This window comes from Ambystoma mexicanum, chromosome 4q (genome assembly GCF_040938575.1).
Source record: "Ambystoma mexicanum isolate Mex_15411 chromosome 4q, UKY_AmexF1_1, whole genome shotgun sequence".
Classification (NCBI taxonomy): Eukaryota; Metazoa; Chordata; class Amphibia; order Caudata; family Ambystomatidae; genus Ambystoma; species Ambystoma mexicanum.
This window is the reverse complement of record NC_090928.1, coordinates 440,236,181-440,256,766: the sequence shown is the minus strand read 5'-3', so window position 1 is coordinate 440,256,766 and position 20,586 is coordinate 440,236,181. Positions and strand designations below refer to the sequence as shown.

Genomic DNA, 20,586 nt, shown 5'->3' with positions numbered 1-20,586 from the left:
ACGCAAAAGCACATGAGTAAAATGTATCAAAAACAGTGAAAATTTCATAGCTGCCACCATACAATACAAGATAAGGATCCTAACTTCACTTAACTGTAAGGTGATGTGTGCAATTTTAACAATACAAGAATTCACAAAGAGTGACAGTCTGAGTATGGAAAGTCTTAGGAGACTAGTCAGTTTCCTCATGAGAATGAACAAAACAGACAAGGAAAGTAAAACAGAACGCTATACCTACCTCCAAACAGTAAGGACTGGGTTTAAAACAAGCAAAAAGAAAGGATTTCCCATAGAAACCTAAGGGGGGATGGAGGGGCTGCAAAAAGAACATCTTTTCTAACAGTGCCTTACACCTGGACAAATTCCTGAATAGGTTGGCCTGCTGTGGACGGGAGGACGAGGCAGAAAGTGGACATGTGTCTATTGTTTAAACTTAAACACATAGTAAGAGAGGAAAGTTGTGGGAAAGCAGACACAAAGAAAGCCTGTTTGACATACACAAGCAGAAGAGGGTCTGTTGTGAGACGGGCACAGCGACATTTACATGGCCTACAAAGAAACAAGTTCTACTCAAACATCCAAGTATTTTTATGCACTTATGCATGCATCAATAAGCAATAGTGATTTAAACGTTAAATAATGGGTGCTTTTGTTTGTTATGCAAGTAGGGCTTTTGTACATGCCATCAAAATACTAAAAGCATTTTCATATTCTTGTCAATATAAGTCACAGGAAATAAAACAATATGGAGAAGACCTATAGCAACAATTAGCAGGGGAAATTACTAATTAGAGTAGCATGCAGAGTCTCTGAAGATTTGCAGCGCAGGCACTGATATGTGTATGAGAATGAGAGGCTCAAAGTACATCTCACATACCTTTTCTAAGAAAAGATGTTTGTAGGTTTCCATTCCCATGGCATGTTGATCCTTGCTTCGCACTTGGTTGAGGAACCAATGCAATGCATCATCATAGCACTCTGAATCTTCTACTAAACAGTGCCACAAAATATCCACCTGTTCCAAACTAAGTCCTGAGTAAAATAAGATACACATTTTAACAAACAAAAAAAAAACAATAAAATGTAAATGTACAGAGTATACCATATTTCAGAGCACACCTTGCTTTACACACTGTTCAACGTGACAATACGCAATTAAATTGATCAGGTTTCATCTACAATATACAGGTATGTGGATAACATGAATGTATGTGGTTGGAACTTCAGTCTAATTTGGTCGGAATGCTGTGTGTGTGGATCATCATACCACTTCTTCCTTTCCATATTTTGTACTACTCCTGAGGCAGTAGAAATAAAATATTCATCAGAAAATGCTTAAAAATTCCATAGTCAGTAGTAAGGGTTCAAGAAAGGATGCCGATAAAGCATAGAGCAAAACTGATAATACATAGGAAGGTGCTTCTTTGTAATTTATGCAATTTTAATGCAACGAATACCCATGTGAAAATAGACGGTTTAGGAATATGGAACCCTTGCCAGCTCTTGAGACACCTACGAAAAAGCTATACACCAGGCCTAATTTCTTAAGAAGCAGAAATTGAACATCCAATGGGCGATGGAAGCCTTGGAAGCCTGAGATCCGAGGGAGGAGTCCCAAAAATGCACAAACAATGCCTCAGACTTCCTGAAGGAATTTGTCTGAGAGAAGTAAAACTTGAGAACCCTCTTGAGGTCGAAAGAATGTAGGGCCCTTTCTGTGACCTCTGCTGGTTCGGGAAGAACACTGGCAGGCAGATCTTTTGATTCAGATGAAATAGATGAAATGGAGAGACCACCTTGGGCAAGAAGTTCGGGTGAGTGCGCAAGATGACCTTGTTGTGAAACGTGGTGGAGGGCTCGCACAAAGACAACGCCTGCAGCTCAGAGGTGAGAGCCATCAGTAAAACTGTCTTTAGTGTCACCAAGCACATGTCCACAGAGGCCATAGGCTCGAAATGTTTGCGTTGCAAAGCTGCATGAACCACACAGGTCCCAGACTAGGTGCAGCCTATGCAACAGAGGGAAAATCCTAGATAACCCCGTAAAGTGGGCCTTACCACCGAGTTGGCCACCAGAAAACCCATGTTCAGGGGAAGAAGTGCAGCAATTATGCACCTGAACTCCAGAACGGGCCAGGTGAGCTGAAAAAGCCAGTACGTAATACAGAGGACAGGTGACTGGACCCAGACCCTTCTCACAAGCACCAATGGCAGAACCTAGTCCATTTGCTCTTATACTGAGACTAAGTAGAGGGCTTCCTGGCCTGTTGAATGATGTTCCAGTTGTCATCCAAAAGTTGAGCATGCTGAAGCCTCAGCTAATCAGGAACTAGGCCACCAGCGCCAGCCTGGCCGGGTCTAGATGTTCCACTGTCCCGCCCTACTGCATCAGGAAGCCCAGGTCGGTGATCGGAAGGTGGACGGGAACCTGGGTGCACAACTGCAAAAGATCCGAAAACCAGGCTTTCGAAGGCCAGTGGGGGCAATCAGGATGGGGCTGCAGCCCACTAAAGCCCGGAACTTGCAGAGGGTGAGCTGGAGCAGGGGGCGGGAGGGGGCAGGAACGCATAACACCTGCGGCCATGCCAACAGATCTGGAAGGTGTCTCCCAGAGACCCCTGACCCTGTCCTGCCCACAATGCATACTGGGGGCAGTTGGAATTCCGAGGAGATACAAGCAAGTCCAGGTCGGCAAACCCCCAACGCTGGAACAGGGGCAACAAGAAGTCAGTGTGCCACTCCCACTCGGAGGTGTTGAACCCCAAGCGGCTCAGCTGATATGCTTCTGCATTGCTGTCCCCTGGGAAGTAGAGTGCAGAAATAACCCCCCCCCCCTACGTCAGGGCTCATTCCCTTATCGATACTGCCTCCATGCAGAAGAGAGGGGAACGGTTATGTAATGCTTTAATATTTGATTGAAAAAGGTGTAGTCTTTTCGAAGTACAGCAGTGGTCATTTTCCTCAAGCCTCAGTGAAGGCTGCATTTTAATGTGAGCTCTGAATAATATTATATATATATTTTGTTCCAGTGTGCAGGGTTTCAGGGATTGTTTTGAATAAAGCGCCTGATAAAGTTGCAGGAGGCGAAAGAAGACGGTTATCTTTCGCGCTCCCATGGGAAAGAGGCTTCTTGGAGTTTTCCATGTGACATTTCGGCCGAATGCCAGTGGATGCTTGCAACAGGTGAACTTTCTGGAAAAGTACTATTCTGCATTTGTGGGAGGTTTAAATTGGGGAGCACCAGATCAGGAGATCAGATGGAGCTTCAGGGGAAGGATAGACGTATTGCTTCCTAATGTCCCTTTAAGCACAAATGCCTCTGTTTGCCTGGTCTGAAGTTCCCCAGTTGAGCGCTGACTGTTACCTCAGTTCTTAGTTTTTACCCTCCTTTAACTTGCATGCTGTATCAGATGAGGAGACAATCTTAAGGTTGCAAGAAAGGAAGGTGTAAGACAGAAAATTCTAAGCAGGCAAGAGGGGATGGATGGGTGGGCGATGAGGAATACGTAGGAGGAACATTCAGTCGAAAGAACGTTACCATGGTTAAGTAACTTGTTCTTCGAGTGGACTGTGTCCTCCGGTAATGGCCCAAAACATCGCCCTCATAATTCCGACAGCCGATATATATATATTTTTTTAAAACCCCCCTTACACCACATATAAGGGTAACCCAGCTTTGGCTTCAGCGGGGAACCCAACCCGCACCTAGCTACGTGGCCGCATTGTGCTGAAGAGGCTCCCCCACCAACCCGGTGCCACCAGCCCGCTTTGGCCCCACTGGCACTCCCCACCTACCTACCTGCCTCCTCTCGGGAGTCGGATCCGCGGTCTGCAGAGAGTGCCGGCGACTGCTTTCTGGATCCCATGAGGCTGCCTTTTCTCGCCGCGTTGTGCGGTCCTACCCTGCGGGACGGCTGGTCTCCTCCTCCGGTGTGGGGGTTGAGGAAGCCGCGGACCGGCGTTACCTCTGGAGGGGAGCGCCACCCCCAACTCCACCCTACCAATTTTCAGCAGCAGCACCGGTGCCCGAGGGGGGAGGCTATAACGGGCGGCTGCCACCACGGTCCCCGGGGGCATTGGATTGTGTTCTCTGCCCTGTGCTGGGCGCTCACACCGCCGCAGCTGAGCCTCTCGTGCCCCCCACAGAGCCCTAGCACCAGATATGAAACGGTGACGCCCCCCCGCAAAGGGAGCAAGCCATCTGGGGTCCACTCTCCTTGCTGGACGTGGGGATTTTCCACCGCCTATGCCCCCCCTGACTATGCTGCAGCCTCGTGATGGTCGCCACTACTCTTGTTCTCCTCCAATTGTGACAGGTCAGCCTTCCCTTGGCACCCTCCGGAGCAACGTCCCCGGAACCCAAGTTGTTTCCCCCTCAAAGTCCTGGGCCCCCGGAACCTCTACAGCAGTCCGGCTGGAAACGACACCTCTCCCAATCACCAACAGAACGGTGTGGTCTGCCCTCCACGCTTTCCCTCTGGGGACACTCGGTACCTGGTGAGTAGAGCTCCAATAGGAACCATAAGTTTGGGAGTTCCTTTTACTCCCCCCCCCTCCTGCGTACTAGTCACCCCTCCACCATAGAAAAGGTTCTGACAGACCCCGTCCCACCTGCTCTCCTCCTGGAGCACCCCAGCCCACTCCATCCCCCCCTCTACCATTAAAGCAAGGCTCTGTACTACCCACAGCCAGACCCAGAAATATATGGGATCGGTACAAGCAGTACCTTGCGGACAGGGCTATAGCGGAAGAATCAGAATCGGAGAATACCTGATTGTGTATCATTAATGAAGTTTAATTACGTTAGAAAGGTGAAATGTATGTGATCGACTTGTGTGCACCAATAAATAAAGTTTAAAAAAAAAAAAAAAAAAAAAAAAAAAAAAAAAGCAAGGCTCTGTGGCCCCCCAACTAGCACTGTGCCCCCCCCCACGACTCAACTAACACTGCACCCTTCAGCTAACAACGGTACCCTCATATAAATCTTGCTGGGGGTCACCTACTACTCCAGAAACCTGGCTAAATTTCTGAAACCCCCTAAATCAATGGATATTTCCACCATGCTCCTGGCAGCGATAAGGGGAAGAAAGCACACCCATCAAAATTCACACCTCAAAAAACATCAGATGAGAGGGGAACCTTTGCTACCAAAGAAGACCTCCAAGCTTTCATGACCGACATTAAAGCAGAGTTTAGATCCTGCATGTCAGAACTTACTGCTAAGCTCAAACAAACTGAGCAGAGGGTCAGTGACATTGAGCACAGGATGGGGGAGTCTGAAGACTTAGCCCAAAACACTCCAACTCATTAGCGGAAGTGCAATGCACGATTCAGACCCTGATGGACAGGACTGAGATCCTCGAATACAAGCAGGAAGATCTGGAAAATCATACCTGCTGCAATAACCTGCGCATCCGAGGGGTTTCCTCCTCTATCTCTGAGTACGTGGGCAACTTTTTCCAGTCGCTGCTGCCGAACTTAGATGACACAGCTGCTACTCGATCGTACCCATAGACTGCGCCCACGCCGGGGAACCGACTCAGACTCCCCCCTGTATGTAATTACAAGAGTCCACTTCTACACCACCAAAGAGGCTACATCAGTGATAGGTCGCACCCGTGATGAACTATCATTCCAGGGCTCTCCTCTCCAAATATTCCAGGACCTCTCTCCCTTGACCCTGCAGAAGCGCAGAGTGTTGCGCCCTATCACGCTCTTCCTCCGAGACCAACAGATCCGCTATCGATGACTATTCCCGACAGCTCTACAATTGTCACACAATGGCACCCCGCGAACCATCAGCCACCTCGAGGATGCAGCATCTATCCTACGTCCCGGCTCCCCGTGGGGGCACGGGATCCTCCTATCCTGGCCGAAAGACTTCCGAACCGGGCACAGCTTCCCACAAGCCTAGGCGCACTCCGTGGACAAGAGAACAGAGGAACCGCAAACCTAAATGAAGATCAACAGAATCCTTATAGGACACACAGCGTGGGAACCCAGCATTCTTGAGCTTGCTGCGGACCCCACGCGGTCCATACCCTCCTCCAGGGTGTATGTCACCGTTTTACCCCTGGGGTGGTTCTCAACCGCTTTGGTGGCGGGGGGAGATACCGATAAGTTAAAATCGGGCCCCCTGGCCACGGTTCTGGCCCCCCGTTGGAGGCCATTGTTTGAAGTTCATACCGCCCATTGGAGATTATTTGAAAAATCTCAGCCTCAGGAGAACCCGAAGCAGCTTGCCCCCCACGTCTATGACTGACTTGACCCCCCCTCAAACTCCCTCTCTCCCCCGGCAAGAGAACCTAGAGGAACAACCCCTGCACCTAAAACTGAAGTTCACCACCCTAAATGTCAGGGGCCTAAATTCCCCTCCGAAGAGGAAATCGGTCCTGCAGAGGCTGCAAGACGAGGGCACCGCAGTAGCATTCCTGCAAGAGACTCACCTGATCTCGGCAGACTTCTCCTGCCTGCGCAGTGGACCCTTTCCTCTACAGTTCTTTGTTTCCAATGGCACCAAGAACGGAGGCACCGCCATCCTTTTCGCAAGGAGCTGAATCCGCAGGTCCTAGACTCACTACGATGCCAGGAGGGTTGCTTCATCGCAATTAAATGCATAATTTTTGACCAAATCTACACCCTTATCTCAGCCTATACACCGAACGAGCATCAGGAGGTGTTCTATCGAGACTTGGAGGACTCTCTCCTCCCATTCATTGAGGGGCAAGTCATCATTGGGGGAGACTTTAACAGGGCCCCAGATCACACCTCCATCATCCAAGGACCTAAAGCTGGCGAAAGATCTGCTCCACCTGTTACGAACGCTGAATGTCGTTGACTCCTGGAGGGTGTTATTCCCGGAGGAGAAGAACTTCACATTCTATTCATATGTGCACCGCACCTTCTCCAGAATTGACATATTGCTAGCCTCCCCTCAGATCCTGGCCTTCAAGGACGACATCACTATAGGCCCTCGGATCTTCTCGGGCCATGCTCCAGTCTCTCTGATCCTGCAAGCTCACAACCCGACCCCCCCTCGCCGCCAATGGAACCTGTATGACCCTATCCTATGCGATATGGCAGTGAGGGACTCAATTGCCAGAACAATAAAAAACTTCTTCATGGAAAACCACGTTGAGGATACCTCCCCAGCTAACACCTGGGACGCCCTGAAGGCGGTGCTCAGAGGGGAGCTGATCGCCCAAAACGTGGCCTTCCACAAACGAAAACAGGCAGCCCGTGCCGTCCTGGAAGCCGGGCTCCGAGAGGCGGAAGCCATTCACAAACGAAAGGGCTGGTCCACGAAATCCTACAAGGCCTTACAGATGGCAAGGAAGAGACTGGAGGTGCACGACGCGGATGCCACGGCAAACTTACTAACCAGAACAAAACAATAGTACTATGTCAACAGCAATAAGGCCAACAAGTTGCTGGTAAACTGGCCAAAATGAAGAAAAGAAACACCATCCTGGGCCTCTGTGATCCTCATGGGGTGGTCCAAGTCGCGGAACGCGAGACGCTTCACCTGGCGGTTGCCCACCAATCGGACATAATGACGGCAGTGCCGAGGAACCTACACGAACAAGTGTCTTACATTCGAGAGGCAGATCTCCCACCCCTCACTCCTGCGGCAAGGGAAGGACTTGAATGCCCATCACAAGCAAAGAAGTCGAGGAAGCCATAAAAAGCTTGAAATCCAGGGCCCCAGGCCCAGACGGGTTCTCCACCCGATTCTACAAACTCTTCCGTTCGCAACTGGTTGCCCCCTTAACCTGGCTCTTCAACTCGTTTGCTGCCATTGGGAACATCACTCCAACTATGCAGGAATCTATCACTGTCCTTATCCTCAAGCCCAGGAAAGATCCTAAGGACAATAGCTTGTATAGACCCATCTCACTATTAAATCTAGACGCCAAGATATACTTAAGATACTAAGATATACTATAAGATTCTGGCCAACCGCCTCACGCCTATCCTCCCCAGCATTATAGACCCAGACCAGACTGGGTTCATAACCCACAGGTCGACGGGGGATAATATCCGCAGAGCATTAGACCTAATAGAGATCGCCAATCAGGAAACACAACAACTCGCCCTGCTGGCCCAAGATGCAACCAAGGTCTTCGATAAAGCGGACTGGACTTATCTACACCTCACCCTTGAGGCCTTCAGCTTTGGCCTGACTTTCTAGAAAATTATCCTGGCTAATTATCAATCCCCCAATACACGGGTGAGAGTCAATGGCCTCTTGTCGGACCCGATCCCCCTTACATGTGGAATGAGACAACGATGCCCCTTATCCCCCTTACTCTTCGCTTTGGCCATGGAGCCCCTGGCCCAACGCATTCGTCGACATCCCCGAATCAAGGGCCCTCAGATAGGCCCCGCCCAGCATAAGATTGCCCTCTACGCCAAGGACGTGTTGCTGACCATCACTGATATTAAGGCTTCCATGAAGGCGGCCCTGGCCGAAATTCAAAGTTTCGGTGGTCTATCAGGTTTCGCCATCAATTTTGGAAAATCGGTGGACCTAGGGGTAGGCCTGGGCCCCAGTGAAATTGAAACCCTAGAAACGCAAAGCCCATTCCAGTGGAGCACCAAATCCATTCCATACTTGGGGGTCCAAATCCCCGTCCACCCAGCAAAAGTATGCCAGACAAACTTTCCCCCCCCTCTTCGAGGAACTGGAAAAGGATCCCAACCGATGGCAGCCGCAAGAGATCTCTCTTTTGGGCCGCATTATGGCATGCAAGATTAACCTTCTCCCATGGTTCCTCTACGCCTGCTCCACCCTACCCACCTCAATTCCACTGCCCCCCCTGCAGCGGCTACAAAGGAAGATGATTGACTTTATCTGGTGGGGCAAGAGAGCACGCATCCCCTGAAAAACCATGATGGGCAGGGTGAAATTGGGAGGATTGGGGGTTCCGGACCTCCGCAAATACCAAATCGCAGCACAGCTGGCTCACTTTCAAGCATGGGGAATCGCTTCGGGCGCCCGAAATGGGTGGAGCTCGAACAATCCCATCTCTCCCTCCCCCTCCGCTTTCTCTCGTTTATTCCCTCCGCCCTGCGTCACTCTTGGCCAAGCTTGCTGACCTCCACCAAACAATCAATCAGGGGCTGGGATTGGGCCCACAGACACAAAGGTATCCCAGGGGTCCAAAGTACTTTCTCCCCTATCTTTCAAAACCCAGCCTTCTCCCCGGGCACCCTGGGACAGCTCTTCGAGGGAGACACCCCTCGCACCTCACGGAAACAGATAGGTTCACCTACGCCCAACTGAGACACTGGTGCTCCCACCCGCAGCTGCCCGAGCTGCAGCGACACAGGCCCCTGTTCCCCTAGAGCTCACAGTACAAGACCTGCCGGCCCGAGGGAAGATCTCGGCCCTTTATGAATTATTGCAAGAGGACCCCTTCCACAGTAAACCCTCTTACATGGCCCAATGGGAGGCTGACCTGGGTCACGCTATAGAGGAGCAAACCTGGATAGACATCTGGTCGAGAACGCGCACGGCCTCCCCTGCATCTGGGAATGCGCCCAAAAACGGCTTCTACGCTGGTACTTCCCCCCTCTCCGTCTTCATCACTTCCAGCAGGCACTGGATCCACATTGTTGGCGCCTTTGCGGCCTCCCAGGATCCTATCTCCACATGTGGTGGACATGCCCTAAGGTAAGGGAGTTCTGGTCCCAATGCCTCGCCACAATAAAGGATATTACTCAAGTGACAATATTGCTGGCCCCCGAGCATGTCCTCGTGGGGATTCCGATCCCAGGCTCTTACCCGAGAACAGGAAGGAAGGCGGCGTTGATAACCCAACTCCTGCTGGCGGCCAAAATCACTGTGGCACACACCTGGTAGTCCACAGAGGGCCCTCTCACGGCCCTTTGGTGGGTAAAAATCTGGGACATTCTAATTGCCGAAAAGGTCACGGCAGCCAAAGCAGGCTTTCTTCATCGGTTTACAAACATTTGGGCCCAGCTGCTAGACTATGACCAGACCTATCCGGCCCTGACCTACAAGCCACGCTTGATTGAGAGAGCCCTCCACGTAACCAGCGAGTACTTGTCACTGGACCTGGCACAATAAGACTGGGAGACAAGCGCCAGCTGGGGATAACGAGGGCCGGATAGGGGAAATGTCAATTTACATGCATATTGAGGGCTGTAAGCAAATGTTAATGTATATGTTCACCTGTGCGCTGATTAATAAATAAACAAATTACATTTTAAAAAAAGAACAAAAAGATAGAAAAAAAAAGAGAAAAAAAAGGTTTGCATGTCTGTTTTGGGCAGTGAAGAAACATATACGTCACTGAAGAATAATTGACAGAGTTATAAATTGACCTAGTCCAGTAGGATACTAGGTTTCTGTTGAAGGATTGATTTCGCTACATCTATCTGCATCCCCAGAGTTGGTTCACCGGGATTTGGTATGGCTTACTCCAGTCCATGAGAGAGGCAAGAAAGTTTGATTTTGCCGTACGTCCTGAGGAAGGTCCTAAGAAGGAAAGGACAGAATTTTTGTCCATAGAGACCGAAACACATGTTGACAAAAACACAAACTGTTTGAAAATCATAAAACAAACTATATGTGACACTAGTAATAAGGACAGAGTCAGAGAAAATAGAGACAGAAAATGTTTTGGTAAACAGTAGTGTAGGATTGAACTGTCACTACACTATGTATAGTAGGCCATTATCGTTATATGTATGGAAGTATTAATGAGGGATGAGGGATTGAGAGTTTAGTTGCCTGAGTTGTTAAATATTTGTATTCTCCTGTATATATGAAGATGTTGTTTTAATAGGAAAACATACAGATAGATGTTTATTTGTGATTCATTGAATACATTTTGTATCGATTTAGATATTGAGTTGCGTCATTTCGATCCACTGGTCCAACCCCCCTTGTGCTTGCTATGCCCAGTCTTTGGCCAGCATGCCGAATACTTGCAGTCCTTGTAATGTAGTAGCTTAGTGCCCTTTTTGAGTCTAGACGATGTAGTCTCTCCTCCTCTTAGAAAGCCATTTCGGGCTGCCAAGGTGAAAATCAAAGGTGAGTCTCCACCCTTCTCCCCCTCGATCTCTGGCTGTATTTCAAGCCGGAGATCGAGGGAGGTGTCGTTGGAAAGGGGAGATTCTCCCCTTTCCAAAGACACCTTTTGTGAAAGCATTGCTGGGCGCGGATCAAGCGCAGAGTGCCAGGGATCACCAGGGATCTGACTGAGAGGCGAGGGAGGTGGGGGCTGCTTACAGTAAGCAGCCGTCTCCCCCCCCGGCCAACAAAGCATGGGGGCACATATGTGCAGAACCCTGGGGGCAAATGGCTGATCATCTGCCCCCAGTGAGGGGGGGCAAATTGAAAAAAACATAATTGAAAAAAATGCAACGGTGATGGGGGGGGCCCACTAGGCACCAGGGATTTTTTTATTCATGAAAGGATGGTGGCCCTCTCCCTTCCCCACCAAGTGGAAAGGGGGGCAACCCTTGTAGCCCTCCCTGGGGGCAGATATCTGCTCCTAGGAAGGGGCATCTGACCCCAGGGAGGGCTGAATAAGATGCCCCACCTGCATTTGGTGTGGGGGGAGAGGGTCAACCCCCATTACATTAGAAAATTACCTGGCGGTTTAGGGTGCCCCTCAGCCCCCCCTAAAGTGCAACCTGCCATTTTCAATTTTTTTCTTTGTATACCAAACTTGCCTTGGCGCAGAGGGGCACATTGGTGTGCCAATCTGGCCCAGGGTGCCAAAACCTTACTACCCCACCCACTGGGGGGCCTATCCCACAATTTCTGGTGCCACTCTCTCCCCACTCCAAATGGCCATTTGTAGGAGGGACAGGGAGGCCTGCATGAGGTGCCCTGCCACCCATTTGGGGTGAGGGGGGAGAGGGCCACCAAAAATTGTGGGATAGGTCCCCCAGTGGGCGGGGCAGTAAGGTTTTGTCACCCTGGGGCCAGATTGGCACACCAATGTGACCCTCTTCGCCAAGGGGAGTTGGGTTACCAAAGGAAAATGGTGGACCGCATTTGGGGGGGGGGGCGCTGTGGAGCATCCCAAACCGATGGGGAATTTTCGAATGGGAAGGGGTGGTGGCCCCCCCACCCACCCACCCACCCACAATGTAATGGGGGCCATGTCATGCATCCATCACTGGGGGGCAGATATCTGCTCCTAGGAAGGGACACCTGACCCCAGGGAGGAGTGCAGGGCAGCCCCCCCCTTTATCTGACCCCAGGGAGGGCTACATGAGGTGCGCTGCCCCTCCATTTGGGGTGGGGGTAGAGAGGTGCACCTTCCATTACATTTCAAAAATTTCCCAGCGGTTTAGGGTGCCCCTCAGCTCCCGTGAAATGCAGCCTGCCATTTTCAATTTGTTTCTTTGTTTACCAAACTTCCCTTGGCTGAGATGGGCACATTGGTGTGCCAATCTGCCCCAGGGTGCCCAAACCCTACTTCCCCATCCTTAGGGGGGCCTGTCTGAGATTTTGGGGTAGGCTTCTCCCCCACCCCAAATGGAGTGTTGGGGTGCACCTCATGCAGCCCTCCCTGGGGGCAGATATCTGCCCGTAGGAAGGGGCAAATGAGTTTTCACTGGGGCGGGGGGGAGGGGGAGGTTCAGTATACAACCAGGGATGGCTTGCAAGGGGGAGCATGCTTGAAAAGTATCGATTTGTTTTTGCTGGTGAGACCGTAGGTAACACATGTTTTTCGTTTTGTTTACAGCTTTTTCTACGCGAGCAGCTGCAACGTTATGCAAGTACTGTTTTTTATTATTCTATGGTTAGGGTCCACTGTCAGTGGGGTGGGTGAAACTGGGGCTGTATTGTTGGTGGTGTGGGTGGGAATGGGCCGTCCGGGCAGATATTTTGGTGGGCTGGGACACAATTGCAGGGGCAGGCCACAAATTGACCCTCATGCCAGCAGAACATTGGCGTTTCCCTGGGAGCGGATGCCTCCCATGTGGGTTGTCCATCTGCAAGCCCAGGCTTCCCCTCTGGCTGTACTACGTTACAGATGTCACCTCCGAGGAGGAATGGGGATCCTCATGGGGCTCCCTGGAGCTGCCACTGTGCTTAGGGGACGGTACACCCACATGGTACATGGATGTCCAGGGCCAGGGACCTCACCTCCAACCGTCCTGGAGTTGCGGCTGAGCTGCATTACAGCTTTTCCCTTCAGGGAGGTATTGGCACAGTGCCGGGACTCCCAGGTGGAGAGAAGCTGTAACGCAGGGCAGCCAGAGCTCCAGCAAAGTCGGCGGTAATGTCCCTGGCCTTGCGCACCCTTCTCCCATGTGGGTCTTTGCCGGGGGTTCTGGGTAATAAATTCTGGGCCGATTTGCAGAAGTTGAAACTCTGAATTAGTCGGGACACCTGTGGGAACGCGGGAAGGTATGACATCTGTTGTTGGCGATGTGTTTCAGTGAGTGGACAAAGGGAAATGTCACTGAAATTGACTGGAAATAAAGACAATTCTCAGACATTTCGCTCTGGCCACCCACCGAAACACGCCGCCAACGCCACATGGCCTACCTTCCTGCTTTCCCACCGGTGTCCCGATGAAAAAGGTACTTCACATGTGTGGGTGCACCTACCTGGGCGCAAAAGGAAAAGAGTAACCCACTGGTAACCCCAAGCCTTTCGGCACAGCACATTTTGTTCATGTGGGCAACCTACAGATTTGGGCCTAGGGTGTCGAAGCCAGCAAGGAAAACAGGGAACCCCATGCATTTCTGAAAAGAGGACACCTGTGGGAATCCACAGAGGTCTGACTTGCGCAAATCAGCCCAGAATCTATTACCCAGAACCCCTGGAAGAGTCCACATTTGGGGGTAAGAAACACAATCTTCAAACATTTAACTCTGCTCACCCAGCGAAACACGCTGCCAACAACAGATTTCCTACCTTCCCGCGTTCCCACAGGTGTCCCGACGAAAACAGTACCTCACATGTGTGGGTGCACCTACCGGGGCGCAAAAGGAAAAAGTGTACACCACTTGTAACCCCCAAAGGGTTTGGGAGACAACCTACAGATTTGGGCCTATGGTGTCCAAGCCACCAAGGAAAACAGGGAACCCCATGCATTTCCGAAAAGAGGACATCCGTGGGAATCCACAGGGGTCTTACTTGCACAAATTGTCCCAGAATTTATTACCCAGAAACCCCGGCAAAGTCTGAAATGTAGCGAAAAAAAATCAATTTCCGCACATTTCACTCGGCTCACCCACCGAAACACGCCGCCAACAACACATGGCCTACCTTCCGCGTTCCCACACGTGTCCCGATGAAAACGGTACTTCACATGTGTGGGTGCACCTACCTGGGCGCCAATGGGAAAACCTTTAACACCCCTAACCCCAAGTCTTTTCCGACAGCTGAATTTCACGATTTTTTCAGACGGGCACACCATACAGATTTGGGCTTAGGGTGTCCAAGCCACCAAGGAAAACAGGGAACCCCATACGTACCAAGCCAACCATGTCCACCTCATACTTTTCTTTGGTCATTTTCCTGCTTTTCCCCCAAACTATGGCATTTCCCTCTACCTAGTTGTTGCCCAACCTCCACAAATCACCCCTTCCTAAACTTGGAATTGTGTCTACTTTTCAGAAATGTATTCCTTTCTGTCCTCCAATTCTGCTTTCCTACCCTTTTCTTCCATTCCGTCCACGCATGTCCTATTGTCAAAAATGGCCAAAATCGCCAAGCTCTCCCAAAACGGTTTATAACCACATCAAAATATTTTTTTTTTTCCGTTTCCACTCAACCTGTTCTTGGAAAGCCAGGAAATTGGGGAATTCAGCAAAGCGAACCATTTGTTCCTAGCTCTTACAAGGAAAAAACCACAGGCTTCTTTGTACATCATTTTATTGGCATTTTTTGAAAAAACAAAATGTTTGCCCTTTTTGGTTATTTTCTCTCACCCCCTACAACAACCTAGGATTCCTGGGTGGCGTTACGAACGCCTACATGTGAGAAAAGAAGGGGCCAAATTTAGCCAAGATATCTCATGTAACAAGAAAGTTACAAGGCACTGAATGGCGACATACCGAAATCACCAAAAAAGACCTTGGCACTAGGAGGAAAACCCATGGCACTAAAAGGGTTAATACAAGATTTAAATCCCATGATGGCACGATGAAGGGAGTGGGCACAAGCAAATTGGTTAAGCCCTTCAGAAAACATACTACAATTGGCCCTTTGAAGTATGCTTGCTCAGATCGTCCGCCACTGCGTTCTTTTCTCCGGCTAGATGAACTGCCAGAACAGTGATTCATTCTCTCAGTGCCCCTCTCTTGTTGAGGTAGTGCCTGGCCAATGTGTTGTCTGTCATTATCAGGACACTCTTCCCTCGTATTGAGGGCAGGAAGGCCATCAGCACTAGTCTGATTGCCCTCAGCTCCAAAAGGTTAATATGGAGTCTGGACTGAGGGAGGAGTCTGTCACAGCAGTCGTCTCCGGCCAGGGTTGCAAAAGGGTTCCCCTCTCATGATATTCTCTCGGCTGGCCCACCACAAGAGATCCTGGGCGACCTTTGTCAGGACCTAGAGAAGGTCCATCATTCTGCGGAGAATAGAGCCCATTGAAGGGATCTTTTCTCAGAAAGACTTCTGGCACCAGAAAAATGCAGGATGTCATGAGGCCGAGCAACCTTAGGAAGTCATAGGCTGGAAGACGATTGGCACTTTGGAAATTTTGGACAATCTGCAAAAGATGTTGATCTCTTAACTCGGGTGGCAAAGCTTTTCCCGAAGCTGAATCCAGGATTACTCCAATGAATTGAAGCTTCTGTGATGGTGTCAAGTGGGATTTCTTGAAGTTCAGGAAGAAGCCCACCTCGTGTAAGAAGTGACAGGTGCGACTGAGATGATTCAGAGACTGTTCCGGAGAAACAGCCCTGATCAACCAGTCATCTAGGTAGGGGGTAGATGTGTATCCCATCCCTCAAACTTGCTGCCACTACTGCCTTAAGCTTGGTGAAGGACCCTCGGGGGTTGAGGTGAGCCTGAATGGCAGAACCCAAAACTGATAATGAGAACCACCAACTGCGAACCTCAGGTACCTTGTGCTTCTGATGTATCAGCACATGAAAGTAAGCATCCTGAAGGTCCAATGATCCCAACCAAACCTGGAGTAGAAGGGTCTGAAGGATCTGCAAAAGAGTTACCCTCTTGAACTTGTCCTTCCTGAGGAACGTGTTCAAGTATCTCAAGTCCAAGATTGGTCGCACTCCTCCATCCTTCTTGGGCATCAGGATGTAGGGAGAATACCAACCTTGGTTTCTCTCCGCTGCAGGCACCAATTCTATGGCACCTTCATTCAATAGGATGACAAACTCCTTTTGCCGAAACAGATCTGCAATTAAGGTTGATCTGGATATTGGAGAGTAATCGGGGGGGGGGGGGTCGTTTTAGAAATGGAAGACAGTAACCGTCTGCTACGGACTTTACCAACTCCGGAGATGACATGACAGTTTGCCTCCTACCACAGACTTTAGGGTGAGCGAATCATTTTGCTGTACCACCTGCAGCTGAGGGTAACTCTGCTGGTGTTGAACAGGGATTTATTCCTCCTCTACCTCCATGAGGGGCTCTTCTTTGGCCCCTTTTTGTGAGAATTGACCTCTTCCTCTAGAGACAGAGGAATAAAATAAAAAGGACGTCCTCTCCATCCTGGATTTGAAGGTTGAGTTTGTTTGATTGCCGCCCCATATGATTTAGCTGCAGCTTAAGATGCGTGCAGCTTTTCCAAGCTACTATCAGCCTGCTCACCAAACAGGGAAGTCCCGTCAAATGGCATGTCAAGAAAACGTGCCTGGACGGCTGCAGAAAATAAATCCTGATTTTCTTTGCCAAGACCTGCGCCTAAGCACAGTACTGGCAGCCATGGACTTGCTTACTGAATCCACCATATCCAGGCTCGACTGCAAGGACTGCCTCGTGTCACCTTTTCCATCGTGTGCTCCCTCCCACCAGACCACCGAGGGCCCGTGTGCCCACTCCTACCCGGATTAGCAGGGTCAGCGTGCCTCCTTTGTATGTGCCCCAACATCTTACATATCTGGGCTGCACCGAAATTCAGGTCTGCACGCGCCGCCATCACTGAATTCAAAATGTCGAGCGCAATGCGGCCTGGAAACGAGGCTTAGCGTCCTCAGCGTTGCCAAGCAACGTACGCCGCCGCCGGAAGCATACATTCCATTTAATGGCCCACATCCGCCGGCAGGCAGAAGAGCCGGCCATCCAAAGGCCATAACAAGGCCTACTTCCCTGTTTGCCACTGTTCGCCGCTGATCGAAGCAAGGCGCAATTCGAACGCTATTCCACGGACATTCATCTATGAAAACTCCTAGCTGATGTAAGTACTATAGCAACCTGTAAGTCAAACTACTAGTACTCTTATGATCGTATCACGCCTTATGTTCTGCCTATACACCATGCCTATGCTTGTTGATCCATTGCACAGTCAATCTACACTAACTGCTCATTGATAAAACTGCACCCGTGTACTAACTACTTATGACACATCTCTAGGTGGCCCCATCTGTTTGCCGCACTCTGCCTTCAGGGTAGCCACTATCTGATTGTTGCACCGATGTGCCTGATATTTGACCCTAGCTGCGCTGTATTTTACACTGCATCCCTGATGTGCCTGATATTTCCTTGCCTGTCACATCATCGGCTATCTGTCTCTAATGGCTCATGCCCTTGCCCAGTTTATTTGGAACTGCTTAGAGTGTACCAGCCTATCAGTATATACTGAACCTGCCTTACATTTGCTGATCTGCTGCCAATGCAATATTTCATATCTAGATGATACTACAACCGCACTGTGCCTAACTGACTAGATTTGGTGATCTGCAGCCCAATTGCCTTAGATCTGCTGTTATGTTGCCAAATGCAATATTTCGTATCTAGATGATACCTGTATGGCCTTTTGCCCCTCGCTGTCATATTGAATTTAGGTGACTCCTGTTTATGTACTTGATTGTTGTGCCTCCTAGCTCTTCACTCTTACTCAGGTAACCAGGACTAGCATCATGCACGGCAGTGCACTCCTTCCACTACTCTACACTCTAGCCCTACGACTTGCCCAAGTTACCCAGTTACCTACGGTAACAACCTCCCCACCCCGGGTTAAACTTGATCAGCCTTTTACCAGCCTGGCATCCCCACAACCTATTGTGTCTCCTAGAATGAGCCCGGCAGCACCCACTGTAGGCCAGATCAACCAATACCTCAATGACCCAGCTTTATGGTTGGAACATTTCGCTAGGAAACCTACACCTAACCAACCTTGCCCCCCCTCTCTTAGAAATAAGAGACTAGGCACCAGATTCTGCCTACGTCACTCCCGCAACAACGTCATGAAGCACACTTCACCCTCTCCTCCTGGATCTCCGTCAATCACTACCTCATGCAAATCCACTACCACAGAGGCTAAACTGCCCATGTTTAAGGGTGCCCTTTTAATGCCAGATCTCTCACTGCACACGCACTAGACATAGCTGACCTTATCACTACGTCCAACCTTGACTTCATAGCTATATCCGAAACGTGGCTTCATGCCGCTTCTGGCCCTTTACTAGCGTTAGCCCTACCGCCTGACTACGGCATCACACAATGTGACCGTTCTACTGCCCACTCTAGAGGCGGTGGTGTGGCTTTCATCCATAAAAATGCTCTCGACCCAAGAGTGATACCTGACTCCAAACTCACATCAGCAGAGTCGCTGTCAGTCAAACTAGCACTCACACCTAACCAAACAGCCACCTTGCACCTAATCTATAGGCCTCCGGGACCTGCACCGACCTTTGTCAGTGAAATCTCCACGCTCCTCCTCGACAATACCAAAAACAACTCACAAACAATCATCCTAGGCGACTTTAACTTAGGTCTTGGTGACCTAAAAGATCCTGTAGCAACTGACCTGGAGAACGTACTAACTGACCTCAGCCTTACCTTGTACATTCAAGAACCTACCCATACCAAAGGTAGAGCACTTGACTGGTTAGCTGGCTCCAATTGCAATATTAAGGTTCTTAACAATACCCCCTGTTTATGGTCTGACCATCACATCATAACCTTCAACATTGAAGCAACCCCACGAATTCAGTCACTGTTAGCCCCAGCACTCCCGACTAGAAGCAAAAAAGACATAACTAAGGAGAAACTCCTCCCATTGTTACTCCTGACCCTTAATGCAGCCACTAACACATGCTCTGATCCGACTTCCTTAGCAGACACCTACAACTAAACAATGCTAACGGCCATTGACTCCACAGCACCTATCAAACTTAATTAACATCTTAATTCATGGTTCACCCCACAGTTAAGAATGCTCCGCAAAGCGAGGGGGGCGCTGTTGCGCGCAACTAAAATGGCCGCCTGATTGGAGTGCTCCGATCCCAAGGACATCCTTAACATAAATTAATCCTGTTTGGGGCCGTGAAGATAGGATACGACTACGTCTGCTGATGCCGGCATCCCTACTGCACGTTGTGTGCAAATCCTGTGTGAAACCGCGTAGGCGCAGCTGAGTTCGGAGCTTCGTTTCGCGGGGCGGCCCGCTTGGCTGACTACAAGCCGCCCCTGAGAACCGGAAGAGTCACGCCAGACCAAGGCTCTGCGGACGCCGGAGGGCCGTGTGGGGGAGGGGTGCTGATCCCGGCGGCTGATCCCGGCGGCGCTTCCTTGGTAAGCAGGCCTGCGGGCAGACCGTGTGTGTTGGTGCCGAGGTCCCTGCAAGACGAAGATTGGCTGCTGCTACCGCCCACCTCCCGAACACGCGGTCTCCCACGCAGGGCCCCAGCTAGTTGTGGGTCTGCCGCCGATCGGGTTCCGACTGGCGCTATGAAAGCAGGTGAGGGGCCTGAAAGTGCACGGACCCAGCTACATCGGAGCGTATATACAGCGCTAATATCCTTCTATCCGTCAATCGGATACGCCGATTAACGTGGGAGAGCACGATACATCCGTAGAGGGGACCTTGCGCTATATTATACCGGCAAAACCTCTGTGCTGTTAACTTGTGGGTGCTGCCCCTTGTTTTGTTTTGCTGCTGGGAGGAGGCCTGTACATCTCTACTGATCCTTTAGCAGACCTGCACCATCGGGAGAAGTGTGTGATCCGCGGCAACTTGGCCCCCTAACTGCGCCACAAGTGGCTGGACATCGGTTGTCATGGATGAGCGCTAAAGGTGACCCGACACGCTACCAGCAATCCGTTGGTGGGTCGTGGAAAGGCTTGCGGCTGGCGTGAGTGGTGGTAGTCCACCATATATATTAACAGGTGCGATCAGCTCAGCCCCAGACCCACCAAGATACTTTGGTTGGCAGCTCCTATAACGGGCATAACGCCTGCCTGGGATTCACCTTCAATCTACATTATCAGACAAGATACAAGGGAACATTACTGCATGCTAGATCAGAACCCATGCAACGACGACTCCTTTGGGTTTTGTGAGTCGATATACCGGTACTCATCGTATAATATAACAGTACCAACTACACGAACGATACTATACCATCGTGTGAGTCTGGCCTGACCCACGTCATCGGGCCTTGTTCTGCAAAGACGG

General features: G+C 50.3%; 1 protein-coding gene across 1 annotated transcript in view; it reads right to left on the bottom strand.

The window, feature by feature from the left end:
* USP34 (ubiquitin specific peptidase 34) overlaps positions 1 to 20,586 on the bottom strand; it is a 3,618,222-nt gene that overhangs the window by 2,595,128 nt on the left and 1,002,508 nt on the right. Inside the window, exon 21 of the mRNA XM_069608012.1 lies at positions 878 to 1,032. Coding sequence (XP_069464113.1) covers positions 878 to 1,032 — 155 coding nt within the window. The remainder of the gene's footprint in view (positions 1 to 877; positions 1,033 to 20,586) is intronic.